At 44.4% G+C, this 27358-nt stretch overlaps 1 protein-coding gene across 4 annotated transcripts in view; it reads left to right on the forward strand.

Moving 5' to 3' along the window:
- Window positions 1-27358, forward strand: part of SPIRE1 (spire type actin nucleation factor 1) — a 259646-nt gene that overhangs the window by 29194 nt on the left and 203094 nt on the right. For all 4 annotated transcript variants that reach the window (XM_040353932.1, XM_040353933.1, XM_040353935.1 and 1 more), the window contains exon 2: window positions 19022-19056. In XM_040353932.1, coding sequence (XP_040209866.1) covers window positions 19022-19056 — 35 coding nt within the window. The remainder of the gene's footprint in view (window positions 1-19021; window positions 19057-27358) is intronic.

The following is a 27358-nucleotide window of genomic DNA, read 5'->3' on the forward strand; positions in this document are numbered from 1 at the left end:
AAAGTGGGCAATATGTACAGAAGACAATTGTGGCGCATATGATTGGAGGCAATAGAGATGTGCCAAGGTTATGCCAGGGGGACCATATATGCAGAAGGAGAGCATGCATGAAGGTAAAAAATCTTTGATTCATAAATTTAGAACCACTTTAATCTTTGATTCATAAATTTACCAATCTTTTCATAATTGGCAACAAAGTTACAAAAAATATATGCCCCATCGGGGCAAAATAAAGGAGACCTATACAGGCTAGAATTAAGGGGCGCATCGTTGCCGGGTGGCCGTCGGGCGTCCCGAACGTTTTCTGCTGCCGTGGGTGGGGTGGGACTGTGAAGGGTGGGTGGGTCTGAAGCGAAGTTGTAGGGCAGTAGGAGGGGTGGGTCAGAGGAGGAGCAAAGCTGACAGGGGTGGAGTGGAGCTCTTTGCATTAAGCATTCCCTGTGTGTCTCTCTCCTCCCTCCCACTGGCTGTGGTTCTACTTTGAGCTTTTCCGGTGAGACTCCCTACAGAAGGAGCCGCTGGCTCCTGGAGGGCATAGCAATGACCCTGAGGTGGACACCATCCTTGCAGGGGATCCCCCTGTTCTTGGCTTCAATCCCCCCAGACAGGCTTTACTTGCTACTCTGGTCTGAGCAGCCCAAGAGCCGCTGCTTCATGCACAGCTGGTGTGACCACCTATCACTGCCTATCGGTGCAGAATTCTCAGTGTCTCATTACTGCACATTAATGAAGGAAAAAAATTTGCTATTTTATAACAGGGTTTTTGTTTTTTTTTTCTAAAATATTTAGTATTTTTTCATGTATTTAGCAAAAAATCTAGTGGTGATTTAAATACAGTACCACCAAAAGAAAGCTCTATTTGTGGGGGAGAAACAAATATGTAATTTGGGTACAGTGTTGCATAACCGTGCAAAAGTCATGATGTGCTAGTATGCATCGCATACCACTGCCCAGGAAATACATCTTCACCCGGTCTTCATATGGGAAGCGGCCAGATGACTGGCCAGGCCACAGTGACGTCCCGGACGTGGCATGGCTCTCTATGGATGGCACCCCCCCATTCATAGAGAATGCAGTGCGCATGTGCTGATGACATCACAGGTGCTGCTTAAGTAAAAATCTAGACGTGCATGTTTTACAAGAGATTTACTTGAATTTCAATGATTTTTGGGGAAGGTGTAGCTCCTACCTTTTACACTATATAGAAAAAAATTAAAGTGGTTGCTAATGCTAAAGGTTTTTTACCCTAATGCATTCTATGCCTTAAAGGTAAAATACCTTGCACTGCCTGTTACCCCCCCCCCCCCAACACTTATGTTTTATGGATTCAGCACTGTGCCCATGTGCTGGTCCTCTGTCCCCTTTTCTGGTCTCAAATGCTCTGCAGATGGCCTTTGGCTCCTGCTGCTGTCAATCAAATCCTGTGAGCAGAGAGCTGGGGGTGGGACTGAGGCAGGCTGTGTGTGTCTATAGACAGCCTGGTTCGGGGGCAAGCCCGAGCGTCTGTCCCCCGTAGCAAAGGGCTTGTTATGGGGGCAAACACAGAAGAGGAGGAGCGGAGAATGTTTTGGGTCACTCTGTGCATACTAGCTTATTATGAAGTACTTACCTGAGATCGAAGCCCCCGCAGCGGTGCTCAGTCACCACCTCCGTCTGCGCCATCTCTGCACCATTCACTTCCGCATATCGCGGCTCCGGCGCTGTGACTGGCCCGAGCCGCGCATGGGTGCCGCCACTAACGGCATGATCGCCGTTAGTATTGGCACGCTCAGTGCACCGCTGTCTATGGCGAATGAGCTGTAGACATCGGTGTCTTTCTTATACAAATATCTCCTAAACCGTGTAGGTTTAGGAGCCATTTGTTGCACCTACAGGTAAGCCTTAAAGCGGGAGTTCACCCCCAAATCAACTTTCTGACATTAGTTCCAGCATACTGCTAACATCTGCAGTATGCTGTTTTTTTTTCCCCGCTACTTATCGTTTTATGAGCCCTTGTTATCTGGCTCCGAGCGGGGATCGTTTCCGGGTATAGGCGTTCCTAAGCGAAGAGGAGTTGATTGACGGTCGGCTAAAGCGCGTCACGGCTTTCGAAAATACCCGAGAGTGACACTCGGGTGTTTACGGCGCCTGCGCAGTCAGCTCTACACGGCAGGCGCCGGTTAGCGCCGTAAACACCCGAGTGTCATTTCGGGTATTTTCGGAAGCCGCGACGCGCTTTAGCAGCCGGTCAATCAACTCCTCTTCGCTTAGGAACGCCTACTCCCCGCAGGATTCCCCGCTCGGAGCCGGATAACAAGGGCTCATAAAACGATAAGTAGCGAAAAAAAACAAAAAACCCCAGCATACTGCAGATGTTAGCAGTATGCTGGAACTAATGTCAGAAAGTTGATTTGGGGGTGAACTCCCGCTTTAATCTAGGTTCACAAACACTTTAAGTCGGGGGTCTGGCTGGGCCATTCAAGGACATTCAGAGTTGTCCCATAGCCACTCCTTTTCTTATCTTGGCTATGTGCTTTGGGTCATTTTCCTGTTGGAAGATGAACCTTTGCCCCAGTCTGAGGTCCAGAGTGCTCCTGGAGCAGGTTTTCACCAAGGATGTCTCTGTAAATTGCTGCATTCATCTTTTCCTCAATCCTGACTAGTCTCTCCGTTCCTGCCCTTTCAAAATATCCACACAGCACGATGCTGACACCACCATGCTTCACTGTAGGGATGGTATTTTACCAGGTGATGAGCGGTGCCTGGTTTCCTCCGGACATGACACTTGCCATTAAGGCCAAATAGTTCAATCTGTTTTTCATCAGACCAGAGAATTGTGTTTCTCATGGTTTGAGAGTCCTTCAGGTGCCTTTTGGCAAACTCCAGACGGGCTGTCGTGTGCCTTTTTACTGAGGAGTGGCTTCTGTCTGGCCACTCTATCATACAGGCCTGATTGGTGGAGTGCTGCAGAGTTGGTCATTCTTCTGGAAGGTTCTCCTCTCTCCACAGAGAAACAATGGAGCTCTGTCGGAGTGACCATCAAGTTCCTGATCACCTCCTTGACTAAGGCCCTTCTCCCCTGATCGCTCAGTTTGGCCGGGTAACCCACTCTATGAAGGGACCTGGAGGCAGGGCTGGACTGGGACAAAAATGTGGCCCTGGACTTTATCCAGACTGGCCCACTTTGATAGGTCTCTCCTATGGCGGCCGGACAACTCGTGCCCCCCCCCTCCCAAGCCCCCTCTCCCCCTTCACTAGCCACTAGCCGTTCTACTTTATTTGTAGAACGTCTGTTACTGGTACTTTTATAGGCAGTACCAGTGGGGAAGCTAGACATTATTTCACCGGGGCAAAGAATCAGTTTGGTGCCCCCCCCATGAGACAAGATTAGGCAGAAGTGAGAAACTCCCAGGCCATAGCTGTTGAGTCAGCTGTCTGTCCCCTCCCCTGTGCTCCTTCTGGTCCCCCCATGCTCCTCTGTCATCCCCCCTGCTCCTCTGTTCCTCCCCCATACTTCTCTGTTCCCCCCCCCCCCCCAGGTGAGCACTGCAGAAAAGGAGAGACAGAGGAGCGGAGGGGGGGGGGGGGGGCGGTCCGCTGTCACTGAAGCCGGCCCACTAAGCCATCGGCCCACCGGGAAAGTCCCTGTAGTCCCAATGGCCAGTCCATCCCTGCCTGGAGGTTTCAAACTTCTCCTATGTACGCATGATGGAGGCCACTGTGCTCATTGGGACCTTCAATGCTGCAGACATTATTCTGTGCCTCGATACAATTACTTGGACTTCATGGCTGGGTTTGTGCTCTGATATGCAGGTGGACTCCAATCAAGTTGTAGCAACATCTCAAGGATGATCAGTGGAAACCGGATGCGCCTGAGCTAAATTTTTAGTATCATGGCAAAGGCTGTAAATACTTATGTACATGTGATTTATTTATTTTGTAAATAAATTTGCAAAGATTTCAAACAAACTTCTTTTACGCTGTCATTATGGGGAATTTTGAGGACAATAATGAATTTAATCCATTTTGGAATGAGGCTGTAACATAATAAAAATTTGGATAAAGTGAGAAGCTGTGAATACTTTCTGGATGCGTTGTATAAGGTTTGCCGTAAGCCCAAAAGACACACAGATGGCTGCCAGTGGCTACGTATTAGTTGACCCTATGCTATGGCCTTTATCTGCAGCACTCAGCTTATAAATCTAGTGCACTCTTGGCTGTATATTCCTTCAAGGGTGGGAAACTAGATATGTGTCCTGTATATTGATTTGTATCCCAGAGAGACAGTACATGACTTCATCATATGCTTGCAGAGATCCTATTACCTCTAGGATCAATCTTCACCTAAAAGCTGAACTACAGGATTTTTTTTTTATTTACTTTGGTCCAGCTTGGCTACATCTAATTCTTCATATCTCACACCTAGAGGGCTGCTGGAGATGCAGAAATTCACTGCAGAAGCTTGCTCTACATACAGTCAGCACTGGTCTCCTCTGAGTGCTGCTGGAGTGACTTGCTGCCTTTATACTGAACACCAAGGGGTACTCGCTGGGCTCCTCCACCAGTGGGAGAATTGGAGTATTTTTGTTTTTCACTTGAATTTTATTAGCAGAACATTAACAGGTACGACCTTCAGGCCGCATGATATTGTCACATTGGCATATAGGAAATCTAAAATGATATTCTAAAATAAAAATAAGACGGGGGGATAATGGTTATATTTCAAAGGCAGTCAATGTAATTCATGAATCGTACAAACGTACTGATAGGGTAACATCATAAGAGACTGTGCATTGATATTTAGATCATCTAAATTGACTTATTGCGTTTTCTTATCTACTGTTGAGTTAGGGCCATTAATATGGATCATACTAGGGGGCAGTGAATGCAATTCACTCCCTACACTTAAGATTGGGCCTAATTACGGGAAGCAGAATCGGGTGTTTTGTTTAAAATCAATGCAGTACTTACCGTTTTAGAGATAGATGTTCTCCCGCTGCTTCCTGGTATGGTCTTCGGGACTGGGCGTTCCTAATTGATTGACAGCCTTCTGACAGTCGCATACAGCGCGTCACGAGTTGCCGAACGTCGGCTGCGGCTCTATACGGCGCCTGCGCACCAACGTTCTGGTACTTTCGGATAATGGTGACGCGCTGTATGCGACGGTCGGAAGGCCGTCAATCAAATAGGAACGCCCAGTCCCGAAGCCCATACCCGGAAGCCACGGGGAACATCTATCTCTAAAACGGTAAGTACTGCATTGATTTTAAACAAAACACCCGATTCTGCTTCCCGTAATTAGGCCCAATCTAATGTTCAAAATTGATTTTTTGGGTGAACCTCCACTTTAAAGTGTTAGTTACCCAACACTTCATATTCCTGATCTGTGTCAGCTGTACCATTTACTTGTATGAGAATGTATCCTGCTCTTTGTATTGCTTCCTTTATGTGACATCCCTGGTGTTCCTGCCAGTCCCTGTTTTAAAAAGCATGATTCTATACTATAATGCCGTCATATACGGTATATTGTACATTTACAGGGAGAACACCTAACTGCAGGCAGATTATAATATAACCTTTTTTGTTTGTTTATTGGTTTAATATTGCTTTAGGCATGTGAAATATGTAACCATGTTAAAATATGCAAGTTAAATTTGACATTTTAAAATTACCAGATCTTCCTCTGTCTGTGACATGGAGTATACATATCACAGGAAACCATATACAAAGTTAAATCGTTATCTTGCTGTTTGACGACTCGTAATTTTGTCAATAGATCTAGTTGGTAAATATTTAAACAAGAGTTGCTTGACTTGAATTCTAATTACAGTATGTTTGTATAAATAATGAGCAATTATGACTACATGGTACATCCTACTGTAATGTACTGTATAACAGTTTTTAATCCTGTGTCATCATGTATTAATGCTAAACTTCTAAACCGACAAGATTCTGTCTCTTTAAAAGAATGGGTGATCTATCCCATCAGTGTATATATATATGTGTGTGTGTGTGTGTGTGTGTGTGTGTGTATATATATGTGTGTGTATATATATGTATATATATATATATATATATATATATATATATATATATATATATATATATATATATATATACATATATATACATATATATACATACACACACACACTATATGTGTGTGTATATTAGAGCTGCACGATTCTGGCAAAAATTAGAATCACAATTTTTTTTGCTTAGAAGATAGATCACAATTCTCTCACGATTCTCGCGGCGTAACATCATTTTTCACATAAAAAAAAAAAAATAAGGGCTAACATTACTGTTTTTTGTTTTATTTTATTATTTTTTTATTATTTTTTTCCCAAAAAATTGCATTTAAAAGACTGCTGGGGAAAATAAAGTTTGACGTAAAATATTGCTGCTATTGCCAATTTAGTCCCTAGGGTCTCTGCTAATATATATATATATATGTGTGTATATATATGTGTGTTTGAGGGTTCCATGTAATTTTCTATCAAAAAATATTGGTTTTAACTGAAACAAGTGTCAGGAAAAGATTTAGACATTAACCACTTAAGACCCGGACCAAAATGCAGCTAAAGGACCTTGTTTACACACGGCTTTCCCCGTTCTTCAGCTCTGGGGAGCGATCGCGGGTCTCCAGCGGCGATCGGGTCCGCTGGTCCCGCGGTCCCGGAGCTTTGGACCGGGTCGCGGGAGCGCGCCCGCGACCCACGGCTGGGTACTGGTACAGGACGTACCTGTACGTACATGTGCCCAGCCGTGCCATTCTGCCAACGTATATGTGCAGGAGGCGGTCCTTAAGTGGTTAAACAGCCTGCATTTACACACAGAAGTTTGAGGTAAGAAGGAAGTTGGTTACAATGTTTCATGTTGTTACAAACTTGGCAGACTGCTTAGATTTTTTTCTTGCCCTCAGTGTGAAAGGGGTCTTAGAAGGAAGTATTCGTTACAATGTTTACTGCCCGGATATTTGAAATTAAATAAATAATATGTGCTTTAACTACAGACTTTTAGCTTTTAATTTGAGGGTATTTACATCCAAATCAGGTGAACAGTGTAGGAATTATAACAGTTTGTATATGTGCCTCCCACTTTTTAAGGGGCCAAAAGTAATGGGACAATTGGCTGCTCAGCTGTTTCATGGCCAGGTGTGTGTTTTTTATTCCTTCATTATCCCATTTTCAAGGAGCAGATAAAAGATCCAGAGTTAATTTCAAGTGTGCTATTTGCATTTGGAATCTGTTGCTGTCAACTCTCAATAAGAGATCCAAAGAGCTGTCACTATCAATGAAGCAAGCCATCATTGGGCTGAAAAAAATAAAACAAACCCATCCGAGAGATGGCAAAAACATTAGGTGTGGCCAAATCAACTGTTTGTAACATCCTTAAAAAGGGATAACGCACCGGTGAGCTCAGCAACACCAAAAGACCCGGAAGAGCACGGGAAAACAACTGTGGTGGATGACCAAAGAATTCTTTCCCTGGTGAAGAAAACACCCTTCACAACAGTTTGCCAGATCAAGAACACTCTCCAGGAGGTAGGTGTATGTGTGTCAAAGTCAACAATCAAGAGAAGACTTCACCAGAGTGAATACAGAGGGTTCACCACAAGATGTAAACCATTGGTGAGCCTCAAAAACAGGAAGACCAGATTAGTTTGCCAAACAACATCTAAAAAAACATCTATAAACAATATCATATGGACAGATGAGACCAAGATCAACTTGTACCAGAGTGATGAGAAGAGTATGGAAAAGGAAAGGAACTGTTCATGATCCAAAGCATACCACCTCATCAGTGAAGCATGGTGGTGGTAGTGTCATGGCGTGGGCATGTATGGCTGCCAATGGAACTGGTTCCCTTGTATTTATTGATGTGACTGCTGACAACAGCAGCAGGATGAATTCTGAAGTGTTTCTGGCAATGTTATCTGCTCATATCCAGCCAAATGCTTCATAACTCATTGGATGGTGCTGCACAGTCTAGATGTATAATGACCCGAAGCATACTGCGAAAGCAACCAACATATACATACTGGGAAAGAAGTGGAATGTTATGCAATGGCCAAGTCAATCACCTGACCTGAATCTAAATGAACATGCATTTCACTTGCTGAAGACGAAACTGAAGGGAAAATGCCCCAAGAACAAGCAGGAACTGAAGACGGTTGCATCTTGCAGTGGCAACCTGTGAAGCTCTGGTGAACTCTATGCCCAAGAGGGTTAGAGGCAGTGCTGGAAGATAATGGTGGCCACACAAAACATTGACACTTTGCGTCCAATTTGGACTTTTTCACTTAGGGGTGTACTCACTTTTGTTGCCAGCAGTTTAGACATTAATGGCTGTGTTGAGTTATTTTGAGGGGACTGCAAATTTACACTGTTATACAAGCTGTACACTCACTACTTTACATTGTAGCAAAGTGTCTATTCTTTAGTGTTGGCGCATGAAAAGATGTAATATTTAGAAAAATGTGAGGGGTGTACACACTTTTTTGTGAGATTGTGTGTGCATCTCTCTATCTCTCTATCTGTATCGGCAGTAGGTGATCTGAACGGGGAAGTGCTATGGGCGAGATGTAAGGGGAGCAATGCTCTGGGGAGTGATGTGGAGGGGGGGCAAGTGCTGGTGGAAAGATGTGATGTAAAGGGGGGCAGTGCTGTGGGGAGAGGGGGTGGTTTGAAGCTGGGCAAAGCTGTGGGACAGAGCTGGGGTGCCGGTGGTGATGGAAGGGGGCAGTGGACACGAAGGGGGGTGGGGGGGGACTAAGGAGGTACTGAGGATCGATTGATCGATCTAAAATGAGGTGGTTGTGATGGGAAGGACATCGCACAAACATGTGTTTCGGACCTCTGTTGAAAGAAAATTTTACCGATCAGACCTTCCATGAATTTTAATTCAGTCCCCCTGCTGATATGGCACAGCTCAGTTCTTGCAGTAGTGCCATGTGCTGCCTTCAGAGATGATATCATTGTGATTTACTAAACAGTCTTGGAGGTTCACGATATCCATAAGTGAAAAGAAGAGGAGCCTACAGGCTTACTAGGTGTTGTCAAAAACTGTTAATTACTTCATTTACAGATTTAATATATTTGTTAGTGGGTGTGGGGTTCATTGTATTACAGTAGCTTCCACCACCCTCTTCAAAGAGATAATAAAAGATCAAGGCCAATTCACTGCTTTGATGAAGTTGATGAAGTAATAGAACTGAATATCTGGGTTTTACGAGTCTCTGTTAAATATTTGAGTGGTGTCTTTGTCTGTTAAATAGAGTGATTGTACTGCAGAAAGTTTGCAAGGCTTGTGCTTGAAAAATCCGCTCTAGTCATATATAATTAGGGGTGATTCATACCTCCAGACCTTATGACATAACCTCAGGAGGAGATGATATAATTGCCTTTTCCATTTTCCTTATCGGGGATGCTGGAGTGTTGGTTTTTGTATATAATTAAAGGGTCACTAAAGGAAAAAAAATGTTTTAAGATAACAAACATGTTGTACTTACCTCCACTGTGCAGTTCGTTTTGCACAGAGTGGCCCCGATCCACTACTTCTGGGGTTCCTCAGCTGCTGTCTCTGGTCCTCCCTTCAACAACTCATCACCTTCATGCAAAAAAAGCTTGCATGGTGATGAGTCCTTGCGGGCGAGCTCCCGTGACACAGCGAGCGGCCATAGCCGCTCACTGTATCACTCGGCCCTGCCCCTTGGTGCGCTGCGTCACTGGATGTGATTGACAGCAGTGCCAGCCAATGGCTGCGCTGCTCTCAATCCATCCGGTCTAGCCAATCAGCGGCCAGGCTGAGCGGCAAAGAAGATCTCGGGACCGAGCGCAGGACTTTCAAGGGGTCAGGTAAGTAAAACGGGGGCTCGGGGACCGCATTATCAGATGTTTTTTCACCTTAATGCATAAATTGCATTAAGGTGAAAAAAATACTTCCTTTTACAACTCTGTGTTCTTTTAGTTTCAATAATGTTTATTAAAGATTTTCAAAAGACAATACAAAAGTATCTCAGCGTGTTTTTGTACAGTATTTATTGTAGTCAAGGACCCATACATCGATCATTTAGTGTAACGTAGGTCACACCTGCATTGACAACATTGTCCAATGAGCCTTTAAGGTGTAAACCAAGCGGCAACAAAATTGTAATATTGCATCGGTCTCCCATATCGGGGACCTCAAGCTCATCATAAGGTTTTGTGCTTACCTGGTGGTCCTCCCTCTAGGAAGAGCTCCCCACTCTCTCGGGGGGGGCCAGCTCACCCCCTTTATGCGGGCGGACCCCCAACGGGCCAAATTATCCACGGTCCATGAAATGTAAGCCCATAAATCAACTGATACTGTCGCCTCAAAATAAAAACCAGCACTTGAGAACTTAAAGAAAGAAAAGATAGGGGGGTGAAGTAAAGCTAAGAGGGGAGAGTTGGGGAGGGGGGGATATGGGGGAGCTACTGCCCAGCGCCCAGAAGCCCATTATGTAAGACTATGCCTACGTTGCAAGCATCCTGGGGTCATTAGTGAGATATCCAAACCATGGATCCCAGACTTTATGGAATAACTTTATTTTGTCCTGGACTAGTGCCGTCAATCTTTCATTCAACATTGGCCAAGACAATTTACTTTTTAGCTGGTCAAATGGCAGGGTAGCGGATCTCCAATTCCTGGCTATAGTAATTTTTGCCGATATGAAAGTGAGTAGCCGCCTTTGGGCCTTAGAGGCTTCTGCCACCCTGTCTCCCAGAAGTGCTTGTTTTGCTGATTTAATCTAATTCAACTGGGTAAGGGTGTAAATAAAATTTGTAGACCCTGATCCAGAACATTCTGACCTTTTTTAGGGCATGTCCACCAAATGTGGTAGGTGGTTCCAACCTGGTTACATCCTTTAAAACATTTGGAGGTAGCTCCGTGCACAAAGGTGGCCATCATCCTCATCAGATTCCGGTGCGCCACCTAGTCAGTCTTTCTGAGTTGGTGACGGAGATCCCAGACTCTTTGGTCCGGGAAGTTGTTTCTTCCTTCCAGTGGTCGGTGTTTACGACGGATGGCAGCCTCAAGGGTTGTGGGGGCACCTGGGGGGTCCTGTCGGCTCTGAGTCGCTGGACTTGCGTGGATCTGTGGCCACACCTCCCTGTATGTGCCCGCTCTCGTCTGGTCTCGGTAGTTACCCAGGGTCGGGCCTGGCTAGTGCCTGGGTGGGAGACCGCCTGGGACTACCAGGTGCTGTGGACCCTGTTTACGATTCATTGTCCTACTATTTTAGGCGATCAGGCTATGCTTCTCGTGGTAGAGGAGGTTGCAAGGTCGTCCGATCTGGTTTCAGCCAGACAACGCCATGGCCGTGGCTTCGGTCTACCTTTAGGTATACCAGCAGGCAGACTACTGGAGTCGCCAGATGCTGGACCAGGGCGACTGGTCTTTGTGCTTGGGGTGTTTCGGCTCACTTGCAGGTAGGTGAGCCTCACAGGGCATGGATCTCCTGGCTGCTCGTCTCCACCGCAAGTGTGTCAAAGTTGGTGGCCAGGTCTAGTGATCTGGTATAGACGCGTCAGTCGCGCTGGTGGCCCTGTGGGGTCTGTATCGGCAAATTTTTTACCGTTCCGCCATTGTAGTTGCTTTCTCGGCTGCTACACAGTGTGGAGGCTTAGGAGATCTGATGATTCTAATCGCTCCAGGTTGGCCTCGGCATCCTTGGTTCGCCGATCTCGGGGCGCCTGGTGGCGGAGGTACGCTTGCGGTTGCCAGGGCGGGAGGTCTCTGTCTCGAGGTCCCATACTTCATCCTGTTGTACAGTCACTGACTTGCTCAACATGGCTATTGGAAGCCAGGCTTTAAGAGACCGGGATCTGTCCGACTCAGTCATCTCAACAATGCTGAGGGCACGGTAGTCTTCTTCTGGAGGATCTACCGTCGCGCCTGGCAGGCTTACATCTCTTGGTGCGAAGAGATGAAGTGACGTACTCGGTTTCCAGGGTCCTGCTGTTTTTACAGCTTGGAGTGGATCTAAAAATTTGCTTAAAGCACCGTTTGGGGCAGATTTCAGCCTTGGCTGTGTTCTTTCAGTGGCCTTTTTGCGGCCTGTTCCCTGGTGGATCCCTTGTTTGTGCAGGGGGTTTGCTATATACTTTCCCCTCTTGGCTCATCTTCCCCCCCCCCCCCCCCATGAGTTTTGACTCTGGTGCTCTCGGTTCTTCTGGAACCTTCCTTTTGGAAACATCAGAGAGATTTTCTCTTGACACTATCTCAGAAGGTGGCCCCTTTAGTGGCCTTTACCTCTGTTAGAGGGGTTTCTGAGTTGGCGGTCTTGTCTTACAAGCCGCCATGCTTGATCCTCCATAAGGATTAGGTGGTGGTGCACCCGCGACCTTCCCTTCTTCTGAAGGTGGTTTCGGCCTTTCGCCGGAATAAGGACATTGTTCTTCCATCCTTCTGTCCTCGGCCGGCGCATCCTACGGAGATTGCCTTTCATACTTTAGGAGTGGTACGCGCTTCGCGGGTGTACCACCCTGCTTCGGCTCCGTTTCGGAGATCTGACTCTCTTTTGTGTCTGGTCCACAAAGGGCAATTGGTGCTTCCTGTTGTTTTTTTTTTTTTTTTTTTCTGACATGCGTCGGTCTCACAGGTGTGACTTGGTCGTCCGTTCACGCCTTTTCCAGAATTGACATGGTTGCTGTGAGTGCATCTTCTGATGCTTCTTTCGGCCGCTAGTTTTTGCAGGCGGCTGTTTAAAGTTGCACCTCCTCCGTTGACGAGCTCTGCTTGTTTTGGGGTGAAATTTAAATTTGGTTTTACTGATGTATTTTCCACCCCTTGTTTTTGACACTGCTTGGGGACATCCCACTTGTCAAGATTTAAGGAGCTGTGTCCGTCCATGGACGATAAGAGAAAATAGGATTTTTTTTGTACTCACCGTAAAATCCTTTTCTCTGAGTCCATGGACGGACACAGCACCCACCCCTCCTTTTTTAGGTTTGTACTGCTTGTTACGAACTGAGGCTGCATGCTGCAGTGAGGAGGGTTATGTCTGGAGGGACTGCCCCCTGGGCAGGGCTGTTCAACTCTGTTAAAGCGGTTGTAAACCCGCATATAATTTTTTTTTACACCTGCAAGGAAAAAGCCATAATGAGCTAATATGCACAGCATATTGGCTCATTATGAAATACTTACCTCAGAACGAGGTAGGTAACTTACCTGGTCTACGCCGAGCCGAGCCTCTGCGTGTCTTCCGGGTATCGCCTCTCCAGTGCTGTGATTGGCTGGAGCAAGGATGACGTCGCGCATGCGCGCAGGAGATTTCCTTTCTGGCATGGGTCGGCAGGGGGCCGGCCCTTCAGCCGAGGATCCCCCCTGCGCATGCGCCGCTGCAATGCAATGCAGCGGCGCATTGCGAGGGGAATATCTCCTAAACCGTATAGGTTTAGGAGATATTCTTTATACCTACAGGTAAGCCTTATTATATGCTTAACTGTGTAGGCAAAAGTGAAAAATGTGGGTTTACAACCACTTTAATGTAACATGTATTTAATTATCTAACATGTTTCTGCCTAGTCCTCTCCTGTAAACGGGGAACATAACCCACTTGTCAAGATTTAAGGAGTTGTGTCCGTCCATGGACTCAGAGAAAAGGATTTTACGGTGAGTACAAAAAATCCTATTTTACCAAGCCGCAACTTCTCCCCCACCCGCACCCAATTCTAAAATGTAAAAAACTAATGGTGCAGCAACATCCACATGTTGGACACCTAACATTAAAGGTGATTTATGCTTCCAAAGCAAATACACTTTTGCACACTGGTACTGACTAACATTGCAATGTTTCTCTTCTTCCTCAATTTGTCTCCATCATTCAGCTAATGTCACCCCAGTGCTGATGTGGAGGGGCACAGAAGGGTCAAACAAGGATGCTGTGAAGGCGTCAGACATCCTCCTTATCAACTGATGTCATTGGTTGTTAGGATGCCAGTGTTTAGAAAGTCGTAATGGTGCATAATGAAAGCCCGTGACTTTGTGTAACTAAAAGGCAGTCTTCATCCACCTGCCAAAGCAGAGAAGAAGGCACTTATAAGTGCAGTAATAAAACTCTTTAATGACAGGAAGAGTTAAAAACACAAGTTAGAAGTGAAAAAACGGTCATATCAATGAATCCATAACATCCAGCATGATGCCTCCTGGGAGTAAAGATGGCTGGAGGTGGAAGTTCCAGCCGACCAGCGGTGGTAAATACTGTCTCTCTGATTCAAGATGGAGGGTGTTCTGTCAGGACCAGCATGGAATCCAAGCAACTGGAAGTGACGTCAGAGTGGGCGGTACATGTTTTGGAGCATGCCCAGTCGCTCCTTCTTCAAAAAAGAGGGTTTTAGTCCTGACAGTATTTACCACCGCTGGTCGAATGTAAATTCCACCTGCAGCAGTCTTTACTACTTATTGATGGGCCTGTATTTCACTTCCATCTTGTAAGTGTTTTTAACCCTTCCTTGTCATTAAAGTTTTTTTATTACTGGACTTAAAAGCGCCTTCTTCTCTGCTTTGTTTTTCCTATAGTGTGCTTCCCTCTTCTGAAGTGCTGCTGTGGTACATTAATGATTGATCACATCTCAAGAGCCAGTCGTGTAGTGTTTAAGGTCTCCTTGTTATCCAGAGCACCCTATTCTCCACACTCCTTCATCCACCTGCCGGCTTGTATACAATTAATTAATTTATTTTTTGCCACACCTGAAGAAACCTCAAAGCGCCACAGCGTGCCTGGGCACCCTGGTTGAAAAAGGCTGGTCTAAGTAAGGGTGCATTAACCCTTTTTTAAAGTGGTTGTGCACCCTGTACAACCACTTTTACCTACAGGTAAGCCTAGATTAAAGGGTCACTAAAGGGGAAACAAAACTGATTCCTTTTAAAAATGATTACATTTAATCATATAATGTGCCTCTAGTTTCACTTTCGTTTTTAAACTGGTTTCATGTTTCTGTGAAGTAGAGACCCACAGAACAAAAACAAACAAATCCAGGGCAGTGTTTTGTTTTTAAAATGAATCTGATTGGTTCTGAGGAGTTTTAGACACACAGCTTGGACCACAGTGAAAAGCTGCCATGAGATTTTTCATAAGGAGCCAGACAAGCAGGAAGTGTGGAGATCAGAGCAGAATTACAGCAACTTCAAAGCAAAAACGAACAATGAGGACATGAAACCAGTACTGCAGTGAGGTAAAGGAAGCTATTTAGCTAAAAAAAAAAAAAATTTTAGTGATCCTTTAAGGCTTGCCTGTAGGTGCTAAAAATATCTCCTAATCCTACACAGTTTAGAAGATATTTACAATAGAGACTTGCGGCACAGGTGCACTTTAGAAACGGCGATCGTGTAGTTTCTAAAGGAGGTCATTCCATCACTGGCGGCTCCCGTGCACATGCGCAGAAGTGACGTCATCGCGGTTCCAGCCAATAACAGCGCCGGAGCCGCGATACCCGGAAGTAACTCCGGGATGACATGTCGCCGGCCAGTGCTGTGTCAGGCACTGCAGCGGGGGCTTCGATGCATACTAGCTCATTATGCCTTTTGTCTTGCAGGTGTTAATTTTTTTTTAAAGTGGGTTTACAACCACTTTAAGTGGACTTTTTTGTTACTATTTTTGTCCAATGTTTGTTTTTTAATTTATAAGCGGGTCTCAGGCCTCGGAGATATCTGCCTGTGTAATGTGATTGTTCATTTTAAGGGCCCTTGCAGCCAGACGTTATGTCTCGGTGTGGTGGAAATGTACCTGTATGGTCTAACTGCTCTATGATTTGTTTGGTGGCCTTTAAACTCATGTTAAAAAAAAAAAAAAAAAAAAAAAAAGATCAGGGTGTTGCTTTTGTCATCACGCCAGGTATGTTTGAATAATAGCTTTACATTTCCACATCAGTACTTAATGCATGTGTTTAAAAGTCATTTTTAATGCTATTGAGTAATATTAAGCAGAGACCTAAACTGTGTGGTGTAACGTCAACCAATGTTGTCAAACGGAACTATTTATATGTCGCTCATGCTTAGTGATTATGTCAGATGCATCAATTTACTCCACTTATTCCTGTCATGCATGGCCAGTCCTATAATCCAAGACAGCTGCTCCTCTGAAGGATCAATACACCTGAATACTCACAACGTGTGATATTGTAATACTCGTATGCATTATTAGCAAAGAGTTAGCGTAATGCAAGGACCTCCCACAGCAAAACGCACATGAACAAAACATAGGATGTGGAATGTTTTGAACCTCTGTTTTATTGTTGTCTTTGTTTCCACTGGGGACGTTCAACCTGGTGACCATTGTCTCCAGTACAGGAAGTGAGGAGAAATCTTCCTATGGGGAAATCTTTTAGGGTGACAACATGGAGGGGTTTCCTCTCGCTTTGAGTAGATGATCTCGTTCAGTTGTTCCTCTAGAACAGGAAATCCTTAGCAACAAAAAAAATTAACCTAAGAGTTCCTTACTATTCCATGGGTTTCCAAACTATGGCTCATGAGCCAAATGCGGCCTGCTACAGAAATGCATCTGGCCCACAGCTTTGGTTTAAATTTCCCTGCTGCACTGTGATCACCCCCGTTGGTTGCTAGAAAAGCCTGTGTCCTGACAACCAGTGCTGTACCTGCGCCGGCAAGGTCAGGTCCCCACTGCTGCATGATCTTTCTTCATGTTGGTTGGTTGCTAGCAGTGTTCATTTCATTGCCGAAAATATTTTTGTCATAACTTTTTATCAGGGCATGTTTCCAGTGACGAAAATTAAACAAAAAATAGCCAATTGACAAGAACTATGACGAAAAACAATTCCAATTTTCGTCAATGAACGAAAGCGGAATGAAAATTTGAGGGCGTGACTTTACCATGACGTTCTGTAAAGGCTAAATCTGTGTCTGTAGTTTATTCAAACTTCTTTAATACCAGAAATAACATGTTATCAGATTTTTATTTATTTCTTTACTCCTGGAGTATCTAAGGAGTATGGGAATTCTAGAGAAATGCAAAGCGATATTAAAGCGGGAGTTCACCCATAAGAAATGTTTTTCAAAAAATCCCCTTAGATGGATGCTCGTTTTGTCTAGGGGAATCGGCTAGTTGTTTTAAAATATGAGCAGTACTTACCCGTTTTCGAGATGCATCTTCTCCGTCGCTTCCAAGTATGGATCTTCGGGAGCGGGCGTTCCTTCTTGATTGACAGTCTTCCGAGAGGCTTCCGACGGTCACATCCATCACGTCACTAGTAGCCGAAAGTCGGTGCGGCTCTATACTGCGCCTGCGCACCGACGTTCGGCTTCTTTCGGAAAATCGTGACGCGATGGATGCGACCGTCGGAAGCCTCTCGGAAGACTGTCAATCAAAATAGGAACGCCCAGTCCCGCAGCCCATACCCGGAAGCGGCGGAGAAGATGCATCTCGTAAACGGTAAGTAATGCTCATATTTTAAAACAACTAGCCGATTCCCCTAGACAAAACGAGGGGGAAAAAGTTTTATGTACGGTTTTAAATAAAAAACATGTTATACTTGCCTGACCTGTACAGTGGTTTTGCACAGAGCAGCCTGGGTCCTACTTCTCGGGTCCCACGCTGGCACTCCTGGCTTCTTGCTCCTGCTAGGTCCCCCTACAGCATGCAGCTTGCTCTGGGTGCCACAAGCAGGCCCTTCCCTGAGGAGTGGCTCTGTGTGTCTATTCACACATGGAGCTGCGGCTTGGCCCTGCCCCCTCCCTCTCCTAATTGGCTTACTGACTTAAATTGTCAGCAGCAGGAGCCGATTGCTCCCGCTGCAGCTAAAAGCCAATCAGGAGTGCGAGTCCCTAGAGAGGCAAGGCTTTCGTGGACATCACTGGATCAAGAGAACTAAGATAAGTATTAGGGGGCTGGGTGGACTGTTGCACGCAGAAGGTTTTGTGCTTTTACAACCAATTACATTTTAACTAATGCCATTAGAGTTTAGCTGACTAAAATGATCTTAGCCTACTAAAATGTATTGGAGATTTAAGTCAACTAAAATATAGGATATTTCACTCAACTAAAATGTACTGCAGATTTTTGTCGACAAAAACAATTAGGATGACTAAAATGCAACTAAATCTAAAATGGGATTTTAGTCAAAGACTACGATGTTAAATTTTATCACGGTTTGTTAGGATCCCCATGTTCCTGGCAATCAATGACGTGCTTGACTCAATCCCCCCCATCCATACCTGCTCTGCCTCCTGGCTCCCGCCCTGACATTACACTAACTACAACCACGCTATAAGTGAAGTATGGGCAGACCACAAATTTTTGTAACTTTAATGACCTCTTCATTTTCGATATATGGAGACTAGCATGTAAAAAAACAAAAAACGGATTATCATTCGTCCGATAATCTAATCTCATAGTTTGTACCAGGCTTTAGACTGACTCTGGTGGGTACCCTGATGTAAGCGGATACTGTGCTTTTGGTGAAAGTTTTTCTGAATCCTATCATGCTTACTTAAGAAAAAAAACAAGACTTAGTCATTCACATATTATTCATTGAATTATAAAACTATTCTATTTTGGCCCATGAATGTGTAAAATATATGGAATGTGGCCCTCTTACTGAAAAGTTTAAAGACCCCTGCTCTTTTCTATGGAAAAAAAATCACTTTACATAGAATTTAATATATCCAATGTTCCGTGACGGTTGACACTGACAAGATTGTAACTTTTGTAATCCTGACTACATTTTATTTTTTGATTTATCACACTTGTGCCTAGAGGTTAAATAGGTTGTATGTATGATGGAGATAAAAAAAATGCAGATTCTTGCATGTACGAGAATTACATTATTCAGTATTTTTCAAAATTGTACAGTGTTTTTTTTTTATTATTATTTCTATGTAACCATCGGAGGAGCCCCTTTAAAACTAGCTGAAAACAAAGTTTTTTTTAAAAGGTCCGATTTTTTTCTTTTTTTTTTTCTTTTTATGTGTATGGCTGTTTATTCATGTTCATTAATTTTAATGTTTTTTTGTGTGTGATTTTTGGTCTAAATTTATTTTATTTTTTCTTATTTTTCAGATGGGGCAAGTGATTCCAGATGTTCAGAAACAGAGGTAAGAAATATTTAAATTTTTCTTGGTATTTTGCAATACAGACTGCCTTACTGCAGTGCGAATTAATGTACCGCTTTGGATTGCACAAATGTGAATGTGATCTTAGGTAAAATTAAATTGATATTATGAAGTCTTATATATCCAGCCAGTGGGTTGTACTCTAGCTTTCTTTTTGCCCATGTGTTTATCACTTTTGTTAATACTAAAATGCCATACTGAAGCATACATACAGTATACTATCAAATTTCAAACTTTTTGACCAGTGACTCGCACCTTATTGGAAAGTCAAGTTAGAGATCTCTACCAAGGAAGGTAAAAAGCAGGCTGCTCTGGTGTCTATGGATAACCCACAGTGCTCTGTGAACCCTTTGTTATTTATTTTTTATTATTAAATGTTTAATTCTCAAACTATATATAAACAGTACAAATTCCACTGCAACAGAGCAGGCAAGTATAACATATTTGTTATTTTTATAAACTAAAACAACTAGACTTTACAATCACTTTAAAAAAAGAAATCAATGAACCATAAAATGGACATTCAAACTATATTGGCTTTTTTTCTTTAGATTAGGAAAAGGTCTGCTGTGCCTGAATGAGAAAGCTAAGCTTCGTTGAGCACCTCTGTTGTCTGAGGTTTGGTGCTGCATTCTTTAACTGTGAAAATAGTTTAATGGAGTGGTAAATTGAAAACGGTCTTTTTTGGGGTTTTTAACTTATAAGTTATATTTTCCATCATCTAAATCGCATCTAAAATACATATTTTTATTTCATACCTTTATTTGACACAGTTGCCTCTATGGATTCCTTATTGAAGTATTCATCACACAGATCTTGCATTCCAGTACACACAAATGACAGTAACCAGAATATTTACACGGTGTGTGGTTTTATAGGTTGCTTTTATGAACTTGTCAAGGTTACTTTGCGTGTAGTATTCAGATCGGTTATCTGCAGCTCTACACAGGAATAGAAAATCGCTCATAGCGCACCTGTCGCTGACTAATGTACAGGGTGTGTCGTTTTTAGAAGACGGCTTACACAAGAATTTGCTAACAAGAACTTCCTTGCTATCTTTATAAATTTCACTGTTCTATATATGTATATTTTTAAAGTGTAACTACTCCCTAACCGATGTGATAATGTAAGTAGGCGGTGTGATGGGTGGAGTGTGCAGAGCAATGTGTGTAAACTGCACCATGGGGTTGGTTTACTAAAGGCAAATAGACACTGCACTTTGCTATGGCATTTGCTCCAGAGCTTGGTAAATGAGGTAAAGCTACACTTTGCAACAAACACCCATTAACATACAGGAAAATAAAACAAAAACAGCATTTTTCCTTGCACATGAGTAGATGATAGAAGTCAGAAGAGCTTTCCCTCATTAACTAAGCTATGGGGCTAATTCCCTTGCAGAGTGCACAGTTTACTTGCCTTTAGTAAATCCAAATGTGTTGTAGAGTTGACCAAATGTCTAGACTTTAAAGCCCTGTACACACGATCGGTTTGTCCGTTGAAAAAACATTGGTGTAAAAAAATAAAACATGTTTTAAAATAAAAAAAACGATGAAAAAAAAAGATGATATGTGTGGAAGTCTATCTGAGAAAAATCCACGCATGCTCAGAATCAATCGACACATGCTCGGAAGCATTGGACTTCATTTTTTTCAGCGCGCCGTAGTGTTTTAGGTCACAGCGTTTTGACACGGTCGGATTTTTTGACTGATGGTGTGTAGGCAAGACTGATGAAAGTCGTTATTCATTGGTTATCCGACAAATAAATAAATAAATATATAATTTTATTCCTTTTTTAAATAAAATTTTAAACTTATCTGTTAATATAATAGTACAGTAGAAGCTCTCAAGCCCTGTACACACGATCGGTCAAACTGATGAGAATGGTCTGATGGACCGTTTTCATCTTTTAACCGATGAAGCTGACTGATGGTCAGTCGTGCCTACACACCATCGGTTAAAAACCCGATCGTGTCAGAACGCGGTGACGTAAAACACAACGACGTGCTGAAAAAAAAACGAAGTTCAATGCTTCCAAGCATGCGTCGACTTGATTCTGAGCATACGTGGATTTTTAACTGATGGTCGTGCCTACTAACGATCGTTTTTTTTCTGTCAGTTAGGAATTTATTGGTTAAAGCGGAGGTTCACCCTAAAAAAAATTATCTACCATCCCATCCAGCATACTTGCGTCAGCTACAGTATGCTTTTTTTTTTTTTTTCTGCTGTACTTGCCGTTTAATCGTTGATTTTCTTTTCTTCTTCCCGCGGGGAATAGGCGTTCCTATGAAGGGGCGTAGATGATTGCGCGGCTACAGCGCGTCACGCTTTCCGAAAATAGCCGACCTAGGACTCGGCTATATACGGCGCCTGCGCAGTCAGCTCCTAGTCTGTGCGCAGGCGCCGTATAGCGCCGTGAAGAGCCAAGTCCTAGTCCGGCTATTTTCGGAAAGCGTGACACGCTGTAGCCGCACGTCGATCATCTACGCCCCTTCATAGAAACCCGTATTCACCCGCGGGAAGAAGAAAAGAAAATCGACGATTAAACGGTAAGTACAGCAAAAAAAAAAAAAAGCATACTGTAGCTGACGCAAGTATGCTGGATGGGATGGTAGATAATTTTTTTAGGGTGAACCTCCGCTTTAAATTTAAAACAAGTATGTTTTTTTTTTTTTTAACCGATGGATAAATAACCGATGGCACCCACACACTATCGGTTTGGACCGATGAAAACGGTCCATCAGACCTTTCTCATCGGTTTAACCGATCGTGTGTCCGCGGCCTCAGACTTCAGGCTTGCTTTGCCGTTTGCCATTACTTTATAGAATGAGTCACTAGATACGACGAGCTCTGTAAACAAGAGGCTTTTTACGACAAGGGAGATAAAGGAAAAATGTGCTAAAACAAGAATTCAAAATATGTATATGGAATATTTAATATTTATTTGTACAGAAAGTATAAAGCTTCTATGCAGAGCTGCACCAGATTTTTGGCAGTTTTGGTAAATCAAACCCACTGTGTCCAGTGTATAAACAAAGAAATGGGTAGTGGTGCTTCTAAATGGTATGAGATTTAAAGCGGAGCTCCACCCTAAAGTGGAACTTGCGCTCATCGGAAACCCCCCCCCCCCTCCGGTGTCACATTTGACACCTTTCAGGGGGGAGGGGGGTGCAGATACCTGTCAAAGACAGGTATTTTCACCCACTTCCGGGAGTCCTCACTGCGGGGAGTTTGCGGGTAGTGCATCACTTTCCACCCCCGCTGTTGTGTTCTGGGAAACACTCTGCTCCCAGAACACAACGGGGATCAGTAAAGATGGCGCTGCGCGACTCGCGCATGCACTGTAGGGAATCGGGCAGTGAAGCTGGAGCGCTTCACTTCCTGATTCCCTCATAGAGGATGGCGGTGGGGGCAGCAGAGTGACAAGCGATCGCTCGTCCTCTGCTGCGGACGGCGCTGGACTCCAGGACAGGTAAGTGTCCTTATATTAAAAGTCAGCAGCTGCAGTATTTGTAGCTGCTGGCTTTTAATATATTTTTTTCGGCGGAGATCCACTTTAATACATTAGTTCATCAATAAGTTCTGAATTGGATACTATATAGCACGTTTTGGTTGTCAAAGTTTGATTATTATGATTAGCACTTTATAAATTTGGTATATATTTAGTGATTGTGATGAGCGCATTTTTTTTCTTTATATTTATTTTTATTTCTTTGTCAACATTATTCGGCTTTTATATTTCTAAGGCATGAAGCCCTTTCCCAAGGGTTTCTTTCACTTTTGTGCAGGTAGCATAAGTGTTACAGTGCTCTTTCAAAATCTTTGTTTCAAAAGGGTCGTACACATGATGAGAATATCGGACGGATGATCGTCTGTGTTTTTTTTTTTTTTTTTTGTATGGAAAATTAAGAGTTTGCAAAAACATTATTGTAGGTCGGAATACAACTTCAGAAGTGATGAAATGTGTTGTATTGTATTTGTATTGTGTTTTTGGATGAAAATTGTTCATTCTGGTATCGTGCAAGAGAAGTTTTTGTGTTTTTGTCCCTTCGGATAATTTCAAAGATGAACTGTCGTGATCAGCTCTCGAAAGCTGTGTATGAACGATCAGATTATTGTATGATGGCTTTGAATGCGGTATTTTTTTGTACAATTTTCTGATCGTGTATAGTAGACTTTAGTCTCTTTCCTTTCTTTACTCATTTTAAGTCTTCCATCGTTGTACAGACACAACACACAGAGGGGGTTATTTACGGAAGGCAAATCCACTTTGCACTGTACAGTAGGTGAACCCGATTTTGTGTCAATCTCGCTCTCTTTCTCGGCGAGATTGAGCACCTACGAGCCCCATCGCGGGAGCCAGCGCCGAGCTGGCTTGCCGCGATGGAGACAGAGCCGTCATAGAAGCGATGGGAGATCCGACTTGGATTCCCGCCAATTCTACACGTGTGCGGCGTTTGTTATGAATCCTGAGGGGGAAGTCCCCGCCGGATTTTAAATAAAAATCCGGCATGGGTCCCCCCCTCAGGAGCATACCGGGCCCTTAGGTCTGTTATGGGTTGTAAGGAGAGCCCCCCTACGCCGAAAAAAACGGCGTAGGGGGTCCCCCTACAATCCATACCAGACCCGTATCCAAAGCACGCTACCCGGCCAGCCAGGAAGGGAGTGGGGACTAGCGAGCGCCCCCCCCCCCCTCCTGAGCCGTACCAGGCTGCATGCCCTCAACATGGGGGGGTTGGGTGCTCTGGGGCAGGTATCACATGGGTAGGTACAGAGCATGATGGGACTGTGAGGCCTATATAGGTCCGATGCAAGGCGCGCATCCGTCATTTCAGCGAGGAGGACCGGCGTGTCAACATCGGGAGAAGGAGAGAAGTGAAGAACATGACGTCACAGCACGGAAGGAGAAGACGTACAGCACGGAAGAAGACACTGGACAGCGAGACGAAGAACCGGGGTGCGCCGAGTCAACAACGGAGAGCGGCGAAGACAGAAGGAGAACCCCGGAGAGTTGAGAAGACCCGTCGGGATAGCGGAAGAAGAAGAGCCCCGCCGAAGACGCCGGAGGAAACCCGCCGGGGGGGGTGGGGGCTTTTTTAAAAGCCACCCCCCCCCGGCGGTGGAAGAGAACCAGACGGCGGCCCCCACCCACCCGAAGACGTCAAAGAAGAAGCCCCCCCTGGTAAAAGAGCTAATAAAGAAGACAGGGGGCGGCCTCCGGAGCAGAAAAATAAAATATTTTAATACACTGTGTGGTTTATTTGTGTTTTTACCACTTTTCTTGCAGGTGAATGGGTAGGGGTACGATGTACCCCATACTCATTCACTTAGGGTGGGGGGGCCGGTATCTGGGGGCCCCCTTATTAAAGGGGGCTTCCAGATTCCGATAAGCCTCCCGCCCGCATACCCCGACAACCAACGGCCAGGGTTGTCGGGAAGGGGACCTGTCCTCATCAACATGGGGACAGGGTGCTCTGAGGTGGGGGGGCCGCAGTGCGCCCCCCTGCCCCAGAGCACCCAACCCCCCCATGTTGAGGGCATGCAGCCTGGTACGGCTCAGGAGGGGGGGGGGGGCGCTCGCTAGTCCCCACTCCCTTCCTGGCTGGCCGGGTAGCGTGCTTTGGATACGGGTCTGGTATGGATTGTAGGGGGACCCCCTACGCCGTTTTTTTCGGCGTAGGGGGGCTCTCCTTACAACCCATAACAGACCTAAGGGCCCGGTATGCTCCTGAGGGGGGGACCCATGCCGGATTTTTATTTAAAATCCGGCGGGGACTTCCCCCTCAGGATTCATAACAAACGCCGCACACGTGTAGAATTGGCGGGAATCCAAGTCGGATCTCCCGTCGCTTCTATGACGCGCTTGCTGGGATGTGCTGTCACTATTCCAGTGAGTGTGAGATGTCGGCGAGATCTCGGCACCCTGTCGCCGAGTATCAGCGCGACGCTGTCGTGCTAAAAGCACAATATCACAAACACCTACTGTAAGTGCATTTGGAAGTGCAGTCGCTGTAGACTCTCAGATCTACAGCGACTGCACTTACAAGTGCACTTGTACTGCAGAGTGGATTTTTCCCTTTAGTAAATCAACCCCAGAGTGTGCTTATCTTTGCGTTGGACCTTTTTTGTCTGCAAGCGCTTTTGCTCTTCAGGGATTAAGAATACTCTCTTCTGCTTCTCAGACAGAACTCCTTAAAGGGTCACTAAAGGAATTTTTTTTTTTAGCTAAATCGCTTCCTTTACCTTGCTGCAGTCCTGGTTTCATGTCCTCAGTGTTCGTTTTTGCTTTGATGTTGCTGTAAATCCTCTCTGTTCTGGACACATCCTGGTTGCCTGTTTCCTGATAACCACAGTACTGGGAGATTTCTCACGGTGGTCACTAATCAAGGAGGTGTGTGTAAAACGAAACTGGATTGGTGCTGAGGAGTTTTAGACAAAGTATCACTGCTCTCTATTGGCTGACTGCCCTCTAGTGGCTCTCTGTACATCAGAGAACCAGCAAACAACAGCAAAAACGAAACTACACTGCAGGCACATTATATGATTGTTTTTTTATCTATTTTTAATCATTTTTAAAAGGAATCAGTTAACTATTATGTCTCTATGCCCTGTAAACAGTCATTTCAGCTAAAAAATTTTTTTCCTTTAGTGACCCTTTAATTGTACAGCTCAAAATAGATCACAAGTCAGAATCCTGGTGCTTTCTATGTAGACATCTTTATTAAAATCAATAAAAAAAACACTTTGCATTTTAGAAGTATCAATAAGCTCTGCAATCTGCCAAGGAGGGAGACGCTGTCCTGTTATTTCTTGATGGTGTCCCCTACCATCCAGTGTTAATGTCAACTATAATCTGGTGAAGTGGGGGGTCTTTAAAGTCAAGAGACCCATTATATGTAACCATTAAAAATGCAGGTTATACCGCCCTTACTGTCCACTTCCTCCATTCACAGAAGCTGTACTATAGGGCTTCTATGAAGGACCTTTCATTCATCTGCCCAGCCTCAAAGATCATTTTTAATTCATAGACTATGGCAGCTGGGGTAGGGAGGGATAAGAGGGGGAAGCTAATGCAGGAGCTGGCAACACAAGGGACGACACATCGGATTGATAATAATGTCCTGTTGTGTTTTATTTTTTATTTTTTTGCTTTTTAACCTAATTTGCAAAATAAGATTAGAAAAAGGTTAAAGCATTTGTTGATTTAATGTGTTTGACTGCCACATGTTCTATATTATCTATCTATCTATCTATATCTATCTATCTATCTATCTATCTATCATTGAGCAGTATCCTATAGTAGGCACCCCACTAACTTTGTTTGGGCAATAGCACTACTTTTTATTTTTATTTTATTTATTTTTTACTGTTTTTTTTTTTCTGTAGTGTTTACAAATTGGTTTGTGTATGCAGTGCTTGGAGCACACATGTACTTGGGTAATCTTATTGAAGCGTCGTATTTCAAGGCTATTCTAATAATAATAATATTATACAGGATTTATATAGTGCCAATAACCGTTTACGCAGCGCTTTACAAAATAAAAGGGAGACAATACAGTTATAATACAAATTAAATACAAGAGGCTTAAAGGGATTGTAAAGGTAAATGTTTTTTCACCTTAATGCATCCTATGCATTAAGCTGAAAAAACATCCGACGATACCGCCCCCCCCCCCCCCCCGAACCCCCGTTTTACTTACCTGACCCCTCGAAAGTCCCGCGCGTGTCCATGTGATCGTCTTCGGTTCCCAGCCTGGCCGTTGATTGGCTAGGCTGGATGGATTGATAGCAGCGCAGCCATTGGCTGGCGCTGCTGTCAATCACAGCAGATGACGCGGCGCGCCGGGGCCGAGTGATACAGTCGGCGGCTATGCCCGCTGCTGCATCACGGGAGCGCGCTCGCAAAAGCTTTCCACCATGCGAGCTCGCTCGCATGAAGGTAGAAAGCTTTTGCGAGGAGGAGCCGAGACAGCCGCCGAGGGACCCCAGAAGACCGGATTTGGGGACACTCTGTGCAAAACGAGATGCACAGTGGAGGTAAGTATAACATGTTTGTTATTTAAAAAAAAAAAAAAATCTGCCTTTAAGTGACCCTTTAACCACTTCCATACTGGGCACTTACGCCCCTTCCTGCCCAAGCCAATTTTTAGCTTTCAGCACTGTCGCACTTTGAATGACAATTGCGCGGTCGTGCTACACTGTACCCAAATTTTTTTTTTATCATTTTGTTCCCACAAATAGAGCTTTCTTTTGGTGGTATTTGATCACCTCTGCGGTTTTTATTTTT

The sequence above is a fragment of the Rana temporaria genome, chromosome 5 (assembly GCF_905171775.1).
Source record: "Rana temporaria chromosome 5, aRanTem1.1, whole genome shotgun sequence".
In the NCBI taxonomy this organism is placed as follows: Eukaryota; Metazoa; Chordata; class Amphibia; order Anura; family Ranidae; genus Rana; species Rana temporaria.